At 29.5% G+C, this 15795-nt stretch overlaps 3 protein-coding genes across 6 annotated transcripts in view; 2 read left to right on the forward strand and 1 right to left on the reverse strand.

The window, feature by feature from the left end:
• The window catches only part of Arp1 (Actin-related protein 1), an 8512-nt gene extending 5661 nt beyond the window's left edge, over positions 1–2851 (reverse strand). For all 3 annotated transcript variants that reach the window (XR_001343396.2, XR_002944973.2, XM_014423038.2), the window contains exons 1-4: positions 2627–2851; positions 2447–2511; positions 2034–2360; positions 1819–1962 (exon numbers count right to left, since the gene is read on the reverse strand). Coding sequence is in view for 1 of the 3 variants with exons in the window: in XM_014423038.2 (XP_014278524.1) it covers positions 1819–1962; positions 2034–2360; positions 2447–2511; positions 2627–2674 (584 nt within the window). In the remaining 2 variants the exon portion in view is untranslated. The remainder of the gene's footprint in view (positions 1–1818; positions 1963–2033; positions 2361–2446; positions 2512–2626) is intronic.
• A 74-nt stretch (positions 2852–2925) lies between these two features.
• On the forward strand, positions 2926–3301 carry ox (ubiquinol-cytochrome C reductase complex subunit oxen). The gene has a single exon (XM_014423042.2). The coding sequence runs from the start codon at positions 3031–3033 to the stop codon at positions 3205–3207; it is 177 nt and encodes a 58-aa protein (XP_014278528.1). The 5' UTR covers positions 2926–3030; the 3' UTR covers positions 3208–3301.
• A 538-nt stretch (positions 3302–3839) lies between these two features.
• Positions 3840–11509, forward strand: LOC106682282 (uncharacterized). Of its 2 annotated transcripts, none has more exons than XM_024358320.2 (7): positions 3840–4265; positions 4349–4503; positions 4583–4660; positions 4898–5044; positions 10339–10411; positions 10493–10582; positions 11376–11509. In XM_024358320.2, exons 1-7 carry the CDS (start codon positions 4127–4129, stop codon positions 11489–11491), a joined length of 798 nt encoding a protein of 265 aa, XP_024214088.1. In that variant the 5' UTR covers positions 3840–4126; the 3' UTR covers positions 11492–11509. The 2 variants fall into 2 exon arrangements, with proteins under 2 accessions (XP_024214088.1, XP_014278527.1); XM_014423041.3 differs by having other exon boundaries at positions 3851–4265; positions 10490–10582.
• Positions 11510–15795: the final 4286 nt, after the last annotated feature.

Raw genomic sequence — 15795 nt, forward strand, 5'->3', positions numbered from 1 at the left:
TAGATATACATATTCCTATATATATATTTATATTAATTATATTGGGTCCTCATAGCTGGGTTGTACATCACTCAATCTTAAATGGTTTTGTAAGTTACCTAGTGGGGTCCCAACCAGTCAATACTTGGGGTACCAGTTATTAGAAGCATAAGGTCTATGCCAATATCGGTTCACTAATTACTTTGTTACCTTATTCCTTGAAAATTAATAAACAAAAAAAAAAAAAAAATATTCCTCTATACACATGGAAAGGGTATTTTTTTTTTCTGAGTGGAAAGAGCTACTGAATAACATATTGTGATCCACAGGTCCATACATAGTCTTGTAACATATTGCACCTGTTCTTACCATGTATACAGGTAACTACTTAGAATGACACACCTTCTTCTACTCAGAATTTATTTCAGATTAATAAAAAACCCACAAAGTAAATCTCTTCATGATTTATGGGATATTTTCCATACTATTCACTATAATCCATGGAGTTACAAGCTATCAGTCATATGACTTGAATGTATAACAACGAACGTAGTACACACTTTAGATCAATTAAATTAGCTGAACCAAGTGAATGTAATATTTTTGTTGGATTCCCTGGTTTAGAAAAAAAAATTGTAGGATCAGATGCTTTACCGTTCAGTGAGTACAATATAACAAAAATAAGTATCATTATTAAATTAACTAAATAATCGTTAATAAACCTATACTAAAATAAAATAAAACATGTTAACTAATCTACCGAGGACTAAAGTAATTTTTACTCATGTGTCTAATGGTATTATTAAATTGATTAATGTGTATAGAAAATGTAATAAGCCTACAGAACAAAAACCGCAATAATTTTAAGTAATTGGAGATGACTCAACATATGAGTCATGAAAAAGGATTGTCACTCAGATCGCATAATATTATTTATAAACAAAAAAAAAATCTTAATTTCAGCTCAGGAATAAGCAAACAGATAACAAAATATCTACTTTACTATCATAAAAATAACAATCAACAACGATAATCAATAATAAGAAGCAATATTTACACTAAACTGTATTATTTTCCTTATATAGGGTCTTGAATTATATACATATTAATAACTTACTTCACAGTAGTTTCACTAACTTTAGGAAAAATACAGCCTTTCAATTATTTTTTGACTCAACAGAGTTAGATTTTATACCCATATCTGTTCAGTTAACAAATTAATTGAAAAGTTATTTTCCTAAAAAGAGAGAACCTTAAATTGTATTTTTTTTTACATTTTTTTACTAATGTAAAGTTAGTAGAAATTTACTTAGCACTACTGAGAAGTAAGCCATTGAAATTATGGATTCCCTCCTCCATTGAGCTAAAATCTTACAAGTAATGAATTTTATAACCTCTAATAAACAATTTTTTAAATTCTATAACCTTTCACTTATTTAGAGATTAATTAATGGAAATTGAGACGATAAAAACTTACAGGGCATCTAATAAGGATTTTTAGAAATACCCAACTCTGCTGACATAATTAAAATTAAAAGCTGTTTCAGATATACTTTAAAGAAAAAGAAATTTCACCACAAAATAATGTTACCATAAATTTACGAATGGACATAGGATCGATTATATTATCAACATAAGATTGATTACATTATAGATATAAGATCGATTATATTATGGGCATAAGAAACTTACGTGTTCCAAATAAGCTAATCTAATAATTTTTCAAACAAAAACATTAATTGGTAGTAGCTCCTGATACTTGTTTGGAAGTAACTTAAATCAGAACCAAATAGTAATGTAAATAAAAGAATTTTTAAAGATATCTAAGCTGACCAATACCTTAAATATCGCGAAACATCTCTTCCAGCAATATCAGTCCTCATTATACTATGTGGCATAGCAAATCCTTCATATATTGGAACAGCATGAGTGACACCATCACCTGAGTCAAGAACCACACCAGTAGTCCTACCAGTTGCATATCTGAAGAGAAATAAATCATTTGAACACCAACATTCACTTTGTAGTAGCACAAAACACAAACATTGACTCACAAACTTAAAACAGATTGCATTGAAACATATAGAGCAGGAACATTGAAGGATTCAAAAAATATTTCTGCAGCCTTTTCCCTATTCCTCTTAGGATTGAGCGGGGCCTCTGTGAGCAACACGGGATGCTCTTCGGCAAATGTTTGTAGCTGATCATTTCCATATACATACTGCCATATCCTTTCCATGTCATTCCAATCAGTAACAATCCCATGTTCCATTGGATACTTCAAACTTAATAATCCTCTGTGTTCTTCTGCTTTAGGTCCAACAAACAAGTCTCCTTCTAACGCCCCAGCCATAACACGTATGTGTTTTGGTCGCCCAATACTAAAAAAAAAACATGATGAAAACTTCTTGGTAAACTGCTATTTAATAACAATCAATAAGGAACTAACACTAAGGAAACCACTTACTAATTTGGAAAACAACATTTTGGTATTTGATCCCCAGCAAATCCAGCTTTTATGACTCCAGATCCCTATGATAACACAATGAAGAATGAAATATAAATTTATAATTCCTATAGTAATTCAGAAAAACTAACACACTAAAAAATTACACAAATGACAAAAAACTTTCCTACAAATTCTTACATTATCAATGACAACTGGTTGATTAACAATAACTTCATAAGGTTCCATTATAAATTTTGCACTACAATATTAACTAATACCAAATATACAATTCCAACCCCAACTGTACAGCACACCTACCGGCTGCCGCCTTGAACTAAACTCGCACGTTTTACTACATATCTGTATGTTAATGTTCTACCACAAAAATGTAAAATTTTCTGAAATTTTAACTTGAATGGTACAATAAGCGATAAGAATTTGAAAAATCATTTTGAAACACAAATGAAATGTAAATCTAGTTATCATGTTTTAATCGATTTTTCAATAAACAGCTGATTGAACCCGTCATTTGAAAGGTTCTTGGTTAGACTGTGAAAGTAGTTAAGTTATATCTGATTAATAGAGGATCAATTATTTTCACCATGGGATTGTCTAGCACGTTGTACAACGCAGTATTGAAGAGAACTTCTACCTATACCTTGGCTTTAGTTACCGCAGCATTTTTCTTCGAGAGGACATTCGACCTGGCCACGGAGAAATTGTTCGAAAATTACAACGAAGGCAAGCTTTGGAAGCATATCAAAGACAACTACCAATAATTAAAAATTGTTATGGAATTGTTTAGTGTGTTCAATTGTATAATACTGATGTCTGTAAGCTTATTTATATTAAAAATATAGTTTCATTTCTGAATTATCTTTGTTTTTTCCCATACTTACACTTCTATATAACTGTAGCCCTATTGATGGTTGATATGGTTATTTTTATTAACTGTTAGTTTCAGTGTTTTTAAAAAATTTTAAATTGAAATTTTTTATTACCTCAAGAGTAATGGCAAAGAGCAAGTTAATAAAGTTTGTTGAACTACCTTGCCTATTGAAACCTTTGAAATGGTCATTTTAATTTCTAATTTCTGAAGTAAACATATATATATATAAAATTCATCCATGGTAAATTCTTGGAATTTTTTTTCTTTGGTGCAATTTAACTCAGTTGCTATGTATCACGCACGTATATGTTATGAAATCCATTAAATAAAAACCTAAAATCCAGTTAAAAAAGAAAGAATACGCTTTATCAAATGCAAAAGGTCACAAGGTTGATTTTTCTTCAGCAAATGGTCATTAGAATTGAGGACTAAAAGATAACTATAAATAAATGAATATGAATCAAAATATCTTAAACTCTTAAAATGATCATCTTGGTTTAGTTTTAAATTTCAATAAGTTTTATGAAGAAAATTAATTGTGAAAACGATCTAGAAACCACACCAGATCAGCTGTTAGGCAGTAAACATCGACTGATAGGATTAAGTTTAAGGGAAACATTTGTAAATTAGGATAATATTGTATGGAACCAAAGAAATATGTTGGAGTAGTCCACCAATGATAAAATATCTAGTCAGTAATGATATATTTGTATTGAAGTATTTATTGATTGGAGGCTTTCATATAAAAAATAATTCGTTTTTGAGTAACCACTCTGTTCTATAACTATGGGTTTTGAAATATACAGATAATGTTGAATATATCCTCTAAAAGCGATGCTTGTAGTATTGATGTTGCAACAAAACCCATAAAGTTTTTGGTTAACTTATTCAAAAGAAAGAAAGCTAATGCTGTGAATTCTAATAACATGGAAGCTAGTAATCATTCAGGTATTTTTTTTAATTTCTCATTCTATTGTGTATTATTAATCCTCAATGGATGTTATAACTTTTAAGGATTATTCAATTTTTAGTTGGTGTTACACGCATTCCCTCCACTCTATCTGTCAGAGATATATTAGTATCAACATACCCTACATCTCCATTATCAACTCCTGCAAGAAATAGAGATATTAATACAGATATGGAAGCTTTAAGAATTTCTCGTCATGATAATCCCTTTTTGAAGGTGATTTGAAATAATTATTTATTTTTATTATATGGCAAACTACCTCAATTTACTTTAATTTTAACTTCTGGTACTTTAGCAAGTTCTTGCAAGTAGAGAAAGCTTAGCAGACAGTTTAGAAGAATCAGAATCAGATGACACCAACCTGATGTCTCAGGTAATCTAAGTTGATAAGTTTGTTGGAAAATCATATTAATAGATTTTGCCTCCCACATTTTTTAAAAGTTTAATTGTATCTTTTAGTTAAATTTTATATATATTTTCTAATATGTAGAACCTATTCCATTTCAATTTTATTTAATCCTGAAATAATCATGTCTCTAATTTGGTCTTATAATAATTTACTATTGTTAGTTATTTAGTATTTTTGTAGATATTTTTATTCAACTTTTAGGAGTTCCTAAGTGAACTAGATACAGATCCCTTAAGTTTACCTGAAGTTCACGAGCATATGATTAGATCTCCTCCTCCTGTTTCTTGGCCAAGATCTCCAAATTTTAAGATGTTTCGTTTTCCTAATGAGGATGGTAATATTAGTCAAGTAAGTAATTTCAAAGTAAAATATAGCAACATAAATTATTATATGTGTCTATCATGACAGCTAACACAGTATTATTTTCATTAATCCATTTCTGTCCAAGGGTAGACCTTGGAAGGGTAAACCTTCGCTGTGGATTGCCTAAAAAATAAACAAGAAATAACAAATCTAAATAAAAGTATTTATAAACATTATTGATGCATAGATGAATCTCTGGAAAGGAATGGGTTAATATCTTTACTTTTTTTCTAGTAATAATTTGTTTAATTGATTCTTGTGTGTATGTACTTTAGATACTTATTAGGTGTTGCATGCTTAGATGAACATTTTCTTGAAGGGCCAATGATACTTAACCTCTTTGTTGCAAAATCAATGGGACCATTCTCCTAACATCTTATTTTTTTAGTACTGTTCTTACATTCTCATGTTATGATACTATAAGTTGGATTAAAAACTGTAATGTACCTTAGTTTGGATAACTTGGAGTTTGGTGTTTAATTTTCTTTATCTGTTTACTATTTACTCCTACCCTTTTGCATATTTCTAATTAGTATTATTCTACAATTTATTACTCCAGTTCTTTATTTATAATTGGAGAAGTTTGTCGGGGGGGTGCGGTCAGCAAAGAACAACATAAATAAACAAAACCATATTTATTTATTTTATGCCGACGTTTGGATCTGAGTTTCAGGTCTTCATCAGGGCTATAGAACAAAAGAGATAACAACAACATTTAGAGAAATATAAAATTGAAAAGGAATAGTATACAAAATATTGAATTGAATCATAAATGATAAAAAATTTATAACTGATAATTGAATAGTAAAAAAAAATTAAATTGATTGATAATTGTAGAAGTAGATTGAAAACAGTGAAAGATGAAATATAATATCATGTAGGTAGATAAGAAATTCTTATTCATTTTTTCAGTTTTTTAGACACTACTTGCATATCTTATATTATACATATCTTCTTACCTACATGATATTATATTTCATCTTTCTCTGTTTTTAATCTACTACCATCTAATTCCATGATTATCAATCAATTTAATTTTTTTTTTTTTTTTACTATTCACTTATCAGTTACCAATTTTTTATCTATGATTCAATTCAATATTTTGTATAGTTCCAAATTTGTTTGTTTACTACTCCTTTTGTTTCTCTAAATGTTGTTGATATCTCTTTTGTTCTATAGCCCTGAAGATCTAAAACTCAGGTCGAAACGTCGGCATAAAGTAAATAAATATGGTTTTGTTTATTTATGTTGTTCTTTGCTGACCGCACCCTCTGACAAACTTCTCCAATCATTAATCTACGGTCAACTATCTACACCTCATTCTTTATTTATAATTCTATCACACTTGGCTATATTTGTTTGTAATTCAGTTATAGTAATGGATAGTTTCCTATCTTCTTATATTCTTTATTTATAATTCTATCACACTTGGCTATATTTGTTTGTAATTCAGTTATAGTAATGGATAGTTTCCTATCCACCTTTATTTATGCTTCCGTAACTTAAGTTTATTATTTTTTTGCATATTTTATTGCTTTCTTTGTATATTTATTCTTATGTTCCGTCACTTCTTACAATTTTTGTATCTTCCTTCCATTTAGCCATGACGAAACTCTGCAAAGTGGGGCAAAATTTTGGTTAACATAAAAATTGTTTTTTCTGCTGTGTTGTACGTTTATTTATCACCTCTCTGATCATCTTCCTATAGTCTAATTATATTTAATTTTAACATTTAGTGATTATGAAAATAATAATTTTTTTATCCAAATTTAAATTTAAAATTTACAAACCAACCTATATATCTAATTTTGTATATAAAAGGAAGATGATCTGGGTGTGGTCAAAATAACTTAAAGAGTAAATAAACGTATTTATTATGAGCCAACATTTCGCCCCAATTTGCTGGGTTTCATCAGGGCTTTAAAAGACACGAACAACTAAAATAATGTAAGAAAGTAAAAGAATAAGATGACATGAAATAAAAGTAAACTAAGGTATGGCTAAAAATGATGTAAAATTTGTGAACATTTATATAAAAATATACAAATAATATACCACTTTCACATAGTTTTATATATATGAAAAAATAATTTTATTCTGGGACGTATGTCCCCTAAGAATAAATACATGTTTTATACATTAAGATTTTTGTCTGGCAAGCATTTACAAGTTTTCAGTAAGTAAAATGAAATTACATTGGGATATTGGCTTAACTTGTGTTTACAATTTTAATCAATATTTACCTATTTATTTGATTACAATGATGCGGAGATTTGGTTATACAATAAGTGGAGGAATAGGTGTTGTTTAAAGGAAAGAATGGATGAGGACTGGCGAATGGATTTGCTAAAGAAGGCGGCACTATAGGAGGGCATATATAAATCAATTGGTTGAGATCTGGTATTTATGAGTGGATGGATGAAGGAAGAGTGAGGAGATCAAGGATATAGGTAAGTTTTTGATTTTAAGAACTTGGAATAGGAAAACACCAAGGAGGTATTGCCTTCTGGAGGTTGGATAGAGCCACTTCAACTTGATATATAAGCGGGAGACTTGAGAGTGCCTTGTATCTGGAACCCAAAGATAAATCTTACAAAGCAATTCATGAGTCTCATCAGTCTCAACTCTAGTCCTGCAGATAATCCTCCATAGACCAAGGAACCGTAGTCAAAGTGGGGGAAGACAAGAGAGGATACTAGGAGCTGACGGGTGTTCTGAGGAATGGAATCACGGAATCTTAGGAATTGTTTGAGTAAGTTATGGATTTTTTGTGATTATTCCAGGAGAGGTGTTGGTTGAAGGTGACTCCAAGATTTTTTATTGTAGGATATAAGTGAATCGGTTGGTTGTTATGGAAGATTAGAGGACAGTAAGGGAGGGAATGAAGAAGGGGAGAGGAAAGAGGTTTATTCGGAATGATGACTGTTTAGGAACGATGAGACAGGAAGGAGGGAACCACTTAAGGACACTATTTGACATGGAAAGGTTTTGAAGTTTGCTGAGGAGGGTCTTATGGTTAAATGTGTCAAATGCTTTCAAAAAATCAAAAAGAAGTAAAATTGATATATGATGATTGTCTATAGCGAATTGGAGGTCTTAGGATATTTTTTTCAATAAAGTGGATTGTGTGGAATGTTGAGAGTGAAAACCGGATTGGAAGGGATTAAGGAGAGCTTTTTCTATGTATATGTAGCTTACCATACTTTACTTCTATTTCATGTTATATTATTCTCTTTCATTTTAACATTATTTTAGCCGTGCAAAGTGGGGTGAAATGTTGGCTAATAATCAATAGTTTATTTACTATTTGAATTATTTTGACTGCACCCCGACCATCTTCCTTTTTTTAATTACACGCTGTCAATCTTCCACTAATTTTGACATTTACTTAATATAAAACTATCAAATCTTACAAATAAATTTAAAAGAAAAATACTTACAAACTATTTTAAATGCATGATTATATTTAATTTTAATATTTAATAATTACAAAACTAACTAATGTTACATATCAGTTTACTCAAAAAAAGTATTATCTCGTATCTTCTCAATCTTTATCTTCCTTTGGTATCTCTTATTCCTCATTTTCGTCTCTTTAGTTTTTTTGACATCCTTCTTGGCTGTCCCATTTCCTTCCTCAGCTACTTTCTGTTTTACCTCTCCCTCCTCTGTCTTAAAGACTTTAGTTAAGCTTGCAGCCAACTGAGATTTAAGTACCCTTGGAGATAAGGACCAAGCAGAGGCTTAAGAAAGGAGTATTTCTCTCTCAATTATAAGATCTTCACATTCTTGGGATCTAACTCAGAAAGTTATCCATATTGATGGTCCTTCAAAAAATTACAATTAAGAAAGATAGCCATATTCTCCTTCTCTCTATTCCAAATCCTGAAGTAAATCAACCAAGAAGGACATAACAAATCTTCATCTGCTGTGGACCTCGATCCCTTTCCAACCTCTGCCATGATAATGCATTCTGAGTACAGTTTCATTATTCTTCTTTCCATCATCCATCCCTCTCTTCCTGTTGTCCTGGCTATTTCAAAGCATCTGCTTCTAATTTGTAAATGTCTCTTAGTACTTTCCAAGTTTTACCAGATTATGGGACCTGACTGTACAGAACAGCTGATGAGGTTTTCTTTCATTTCATCCTATACAGATTTTAGCTCATCCTGGCTAGATTTCATCTCCCTAATTAATTGCAACAGTTCCTCCGATTTTTTTTGCATAAAACTGGCAAAAAGCCTGTTAACCAAACTATCACAAAAATGTACACTGTTCGCTTCTGTCTTCCATTAAAAAAAAAGTCATCTTTGATCCAAAATCCCTACTTCCAACAGAAGACTCCACTTCTGAAAGAAATTGTGTGATAGCTGGGTCAAATCATCCTTTTTTTCTTTTGACTCTTCTCTGTCTTTGTTCACCTTTGGTTTCTCTTCCTCTTTTTTACGTTTCTCTTCTTTTTACATTCTTCTTGACTGCCAAGATTTCCACGAATAGTCATGAAGAAGTCCACAAATTTAATGGTTAAGTTATAGCTTCGACTCTATTCAGAAATTATATGTAAATTTTAGAGAAAAACTATTTTAAAAGTATTTCAAAGGTTCATGCTCCCTCTCCCATGGGAATTTCAAACATATGTGATTTATTTTCAAACTTATTTTAGCCAATTTAATTGAGTTATTATACATGTATAAATTATGAGTTATTATATATGTGTCAGATTTAGGAGGAAATATGTTTGAACAGGTAGATAGGTTTAAATATTTATGTTGTACGGTAACTAAAAAAAATTAAATTGATGAGGAAATAAAAAAATGGTGGGAAAAGCTTGTTATTTTTCAATTTTAAAACTGCTTAGCCTTACTTCTCCTATCCAAAAGCTTAAAAATAGGAATTTAAAAACTATTATCCTTCCCCTTGTTCTTTATGGATGAGAGACGTGCCCTCTTACACTAAGGGATGAACAACACCTTAAGGTTTTCGAAATCAAAGTATTACATAAAGTATCCAGACCGATAAAACATGAATTAATGGGAGAATTTAGAAGGCTACAGAACACTAAATTAAGGGAACTACACCCGGTAAATATAATTCAAGTTATAGCATTGCGGTGTATAAGATGGGCATTTAAGGTTCTAGGACTTAGTAACGAGTGTATATTTTCAGAAATATAATAGTAATAATAATAGGAAATGTATATTAGAAAAAACAAAGATATATCTCAAAACTTATATTTTTATATTATAAATCTTTATTTCATTTTGAGCTATCATTTCTAGGATTGTGTTGGCAGAAGTCCTTTGTCTCGATGTGTATCACCTAAGCAAGAGATTAAATCTGAATCTATTCAAGGTAGCAATAGATTTTAATAGATGATATTAAACCTGGTAGCAATAGATAAAATATATCTTTATAATTTTTTTTTTTTAGAAGACTCTCTTACCAAAAGTGTTAACACACTTCTATCTCCAAGGCTAATTCTTCCATCTAGGCCTCATCAGCGATCCAGCAGTGATGTCAGAGGTATTCATTTATATTTAATTAACTTCTAGATATAAATAATGCTTTTTTCTTTTCTTTTTTTTTTTAATTTGTAGCTTAAAAAATATTTAAGATATCAAACTATAATTTTACATTATAGTATGGAGAAGATGGTCAGGGTTGTGGTCTAAAAAGAACAAAATAGTTTTCAACTATTTACTATTCAAGACGATAGGTTAAACAGACTTGGTCTATTTAACCTATCATCTTGAACAGTTGTTTTTTGTTTCTTTTTAGCCCTAATGAAGCCCTACAAATTGGGGCGAAACGTCAGACAGTAAATAGTTGAAAACTATTTTGTTCTTTTTTGACCGCAACCCTGACCATCTTCTCCATACTTTAAATTATAAGGTCAACTATTTATATATATAAAATTTTACATGGTTATTAAGGATAACTTGAATGATTTAATATGGATTAAACTTATTAATGCGTGAACTTATTTGGTGTAAAATTTCTTTTCTTCTCTTTTAAATGAATAATAATTATAAATAATAAGAAATCTCTCCTATAACTTTATTCTAATTCTGACAGCTTGTGTTGTTGGAATTAAAAATATTTCTTTTTTGGAAAAATTGTTCATAAGCCAAGGAGCATAATTTGATAAATTACCAAAACCAGATTGTATCTTTCCACCTTTTATTAGTGTTCTGAAAAATGTTTATTTTGTGTTATATAACTAGATTTCATTGATTTATGTAAATGATTAATTAATAAGTACTACAGATATATTTTTTAAAGGACTAATGCTTGTCTACTTTTCTTTGTTCTTTAGAGCGAAATTTCACCCTGTTAACACCAGCTCCTTTGAGGTCACTAACAGATGTCAGACGACTACGATGTGATGAAGACAGTCAGCAGCTAGTTGCCTCTGATAAAGTTCATCAATAAATAAATGCATCCATCTTTTTGCGTCTGTAGCAATTTTAGGAATTTAAGTTATTTCCATAGAGCTTTATTTTCAAGTATTCTATTCTAGTCATTTTTGAGTTTCTGATATTCGTTTATTGTTTTATTTTTCTAACATAAATAAAGGAGAAAAATAATTTTCATTATTTATGTCTTTCGATCATTATTGTGCAGTTTAATAATATTTCTTCAGGTACTGCAATATTGTTTAATTATTTTCAATAAAAGACATTTTGAGCATCGAATGTGAGTTTAGAAAATTAGCATCAATAGTTGATTATTGAATTTTAACTAAAATCAAAAAAAATATAGAAAATTAATATGACAGGGAGTTATCTAGTCATTAAGTCGTTAGTTATCAAGCTTAAGAAAATTGTTGAAAAGTCATAATTCCTTACATGGCAGGTTCCATGGAGCATTCCTCATCAGTTGTAGTACATAATTGTAATAATGTGAATAGTCATTATAAATCTCAGTTTTATATATATACATATATTTAAGTCAGCAATATTGTTTAAGAAATTGTAGCATTAGGTGGGGACAATTTTTCTGCGGGGTCATTGTGATTATTTATTACTGATCAAGTGATGAAATTTCTAGAATTAGTACTTAAAGTAGAGTAGCTGTTATTTATTTATTTATTATTATGTTATGTATTGTTTTTCATAAAGTTGATTACTGTCTTTATTTATTTAATAGTTTAAAAAGCTCTTGTGATATTTTCTGTTGGTAAAATCTTGTTTGTTTTGTTTGTAAGATTATAAGTCTTTAAAGGGGATCTGTTGTTGCCTATAGTATTTATGAGGTCTTGCACATAGGGAGATGCCTCATTGATATGTACTGTTTCTGTACAGTTTAGTAATATTAACTGGAATGGTACTAATGTTATTCATAAGCTTAAAAAGCACAAGGCTATAAATGTTGAAGCGGTTCTACTTTTTTTTTTTTTTATAAGAGGCAAATTTCATGTGCACGGCGATTGTTAAATTATCTATTATTTATTAAGGCACTAAATTATTTTTGAATATTTATATATAGAAAGTTAAATGCTTAGAATTAATAATGAGTCTTCTAGTTTTTTGTAATGTGTTAAAATGTTTAGAAATTGTTGACTCTTGACTTACAAAATCTAACGCACAAAACAGCATAACATTTTTAAAATGAGTAACAACTATTCTTCCTGTTAAGCAGTAAAATTAAATTTTCAATTTTGAAATTGGCATAGACTTTATTTTATAAAGGTTTAAACTTCTGTTTTGTATTATTTTATAAAATAAATTCTTTTTTTTTTTTTTTTTATTTACTTAGTTATCATTTGTATCCTGTTATATTTTAATGAACTTTGTAACATATAATAAGCTGAAAATATTATTAGATTATAATTTAATGAATTCCATTTGCTGAAAAGTAATAAAAGCGTTTTATTAATTAAACTGTGTGGTTTGGATCTATTTTATTATTTCATTTTTATTTTTCACCTTATAAATTATCTAATAATGAACAAAGTAATATTGATTCAAAGCCTAACATGCTCCAAGAATTACTCAAAAAAGTTTTTGAGTAATGCCAATTCTTAGTTTTTTAATATCTTGTCTTATTGTATTATTGTTTTTTTTTTTATGTACTAATAAATAATATATTGATTATAGCATAACTATTTTATGGTTCCATTAGTAAACCATTAATAAAAGGTTTGTTAGTGTGGTTTTAGCATACAACTTTCTGATAAACTATGTTAGGTTTTCAATTGATGGTTGAAGACCTGGGGACACTATCCTTCAAGCATGGTTCTGCAGATAGCTACTGACCAGTTCCAGATTTGGAAAAAATTTTGAAGAGGTTCATAGTTGTTGACTATTTTGAAAGGCTTAAGACAATTTAAAATAGTAAGTAAAGTAACTATATGGTAGTTACCATACACTGGATTACATTATGTATCACAGGTATGTCTTGACTTAGTGAACTATTATAGTTTCCATTATTGCAGTAAGAGGGTTAGCCACTATTATAGAATAACTATTTGATAGTTACAGTATGTCGCAGTGAGTTTGGAGTGATCGTTAATAGTATAAGTACAATTGAAGCAATATCACGTTAACTATGTGTAATATAACGTTAAGTGAACTATCGTAAACTTTCCATTATTGCGTCAAAAGTGTTATCCACTACCATGGTCTAGCTCAGAACAGTTACTGTCATGACAGCATTCATTGCATGACAGGTTTACTGTCATGGCAGTAATGTTACTGTAGGTCTGACATAATCGTTTATAGTACAAGTAATATCATTGGACTAACAGTCGCATTAATTGCCATATCTATACGTCTTGACAGTGAATTGTGGCAACATATCATCCTTACCAGTGTTATGAGGATAGCATTGAAAAACATTGTTCCTGTATTTTTCCCAAAAACTTAAAATTGTATCAGCCTCAAGTCCCAAAAATGAATGCACCACAGGCTCCAAAAGCAAATAAACCAAGGACTCAAAAAACAAATTGGCCCAAGAACTTAAAATTATATCTGACTCAGGTCCAAAAAATAATCTATTCTGGTTCCCAAAAATAATCCACCCCATACCTCAAACACCAATCCACCCCTGGATTGACCCCTAAAACAAATTTACCCATGACCTTGAAATGAAGGAACATAATGAGGAATCATTTTGTTATAGTCTAATTCAAATAAAAATATGATTTAAATGACTATTTTATTATCAAATGTCTTTACTAATTCTCTTATTCACACTTAAATCATATTTTCACAACCAGAATCTTTATTTATTTCTTAATTTATAACATGTTCTTATGATGCACATATCTTTATTGAACACATTAAAAGCTTAACTCCCTTAATCCTTTATTAATATAATTTTTCCCAAACTCTCTTAATCTAAATGGTTTTCAATTTATCAAAACCAAAACAGCTTATTAAGTCAATAAGTTCATAAAGAAATGAACAATCAATCAAGCATTATAAATACTAACTAATTTAAAACACTCATGAAAAAATATGACTGAATTTGAATTATACATCGTTTTAACTCCAATCAATGAAAAAAAAAATAATAAAATGATGATTTAGAATGATAAAATAATAGCTCAACTAACTGTCTAAGGACAGCAACACAAAACAAGAAATATAGAAAATAATAGACCCGTCTAACACCGTTAGAGGCCAGCACCATCCAAATACCCGTTTTCGAAGTTCAAATACAGCTTGAAAATATTTTAATAATAGTTTGACTAACTGCTTAAAGGTAGCAGCACCAATCAAGAAAGGTAGGAATAATTGTTTCATTAACCACCGCAAGAGGCCAGCACCATCCGAACAATCATTTCTGAAGTCTAGCAGGAAAATTTTCATTTTGTATTAGGATATTAGGAACTTAAAGGAGCTCAACTGATCGGATCAGATAGTTCAGACTTATGTTGGAACATATTTGATGGATTTTTGTTCCAACACAATCGTAACGTCAGGTGAACTTTTTTAGCTCCTTTAAGTTCCTAATATCCTAATACAAACTAAAATTTTTCTGCTCGAAAATGACTGTTTGAAAGGTGCTGGCATCTTGCGGTGCTTATTGGAATTACTATATCCTACTTTTCTTGATTGGTGCTGCTACCTGTAGTCAGCTGGGTGAACTATTATTAAAAAATATTTTCAAGCTATATTTGACACTTGGGAAACGGTTGTTTGGACAGAAACAGATCGAAATTATTATTTTCTTTATTTCTTGATGTATGCACCTGGTTAAACTATTATTTTAACATTATAAATTGAAAGATCGGTTAGAAACTTCAAATAATAATTTAAGTAGTAAGTTTTAAATCAGTTTTGTTATGAAAAATTAACCATTTACATGGATTGATAGTTGGACTTTTATAGCGCCTACTATCTTCAAAAAGGTGGAATTAATTATTACTTTTTTAAAATCTAAATAAAACAGTTAGGATTTGACAGTCATGTGGTCTCACATTTTTACCAATAATATTTTACTCATTGATAAAGCAACCTTTACCAATAATTATGGTGTCTTATTAATGCTTAAAATGATTCTAGTATGTATAAAGCACATTTATTGATTTTTTTAACTAAATATTATATATATAAGATATTGCATTCTATATTTGAAATATTTGTTATTTATATGAATTTGGTGTTGGCTCATGGGAAATAAAAACAAACAAATTTGTTCAAGAATATGATCGTAATTCTTAAAATATAAAATGATTTTCTCCAAAAATCAAAAATTTTTTTTGTGAACAGTTCTAATATTTTAAAAAA

The sequence above is a fragment of the Halyomorpha halys genome, unplaced genomic scaffold, assembly GCF_000696795.3.
Source record: "Halyomorpha halys isolate HHAL.00 unplaced genomic scaffold, Hhal_1.1 Scaffold400.1, whole genome shotgun sequence".
Classification (NCBI taxonomy): domain Eukaryota; kingdom Metazoa; phylum Arthropoda; class Insecta; order Hemiptera; family Pentatomidae; genus Halyomorpha; species Halyomorpha halys.

What these genes read in the sequence shown, in the direction of transcription:
- ox (XM_014423042.2), top strand. Translation starts at nt 3,031, where the DNA reads ATGGGATTGTCTAGCACGTTGTACAACGCAGTATTGAAGAGAACTTCT.
- LOC106682282 (XM_014423041.3), top strand. Translation starts at nt 4,127, where the DNA reads ATGTTGAATATATCCTCTAAAAGCGATGCTTGTAGTATTGATGTTGCA. An exon ending in GGAAGCTAGTAATCATTCAG is followed by an intron (nt 4,266 to 4,348) that starts GTATTTTTTTTA and finishes TTCAATTTTTAG; the next exon opens with TTGGTGTTACACGCATTCCC. An exon ending in TAAATCTGAATCTATTCAAG is followed by an intron (nt 10,412 to 10,489) that starts GTAGCAATAGAT and finishes TTTTTTTTTTAG; the next exon opens with AAGACTCTCTTACCAAAAGT.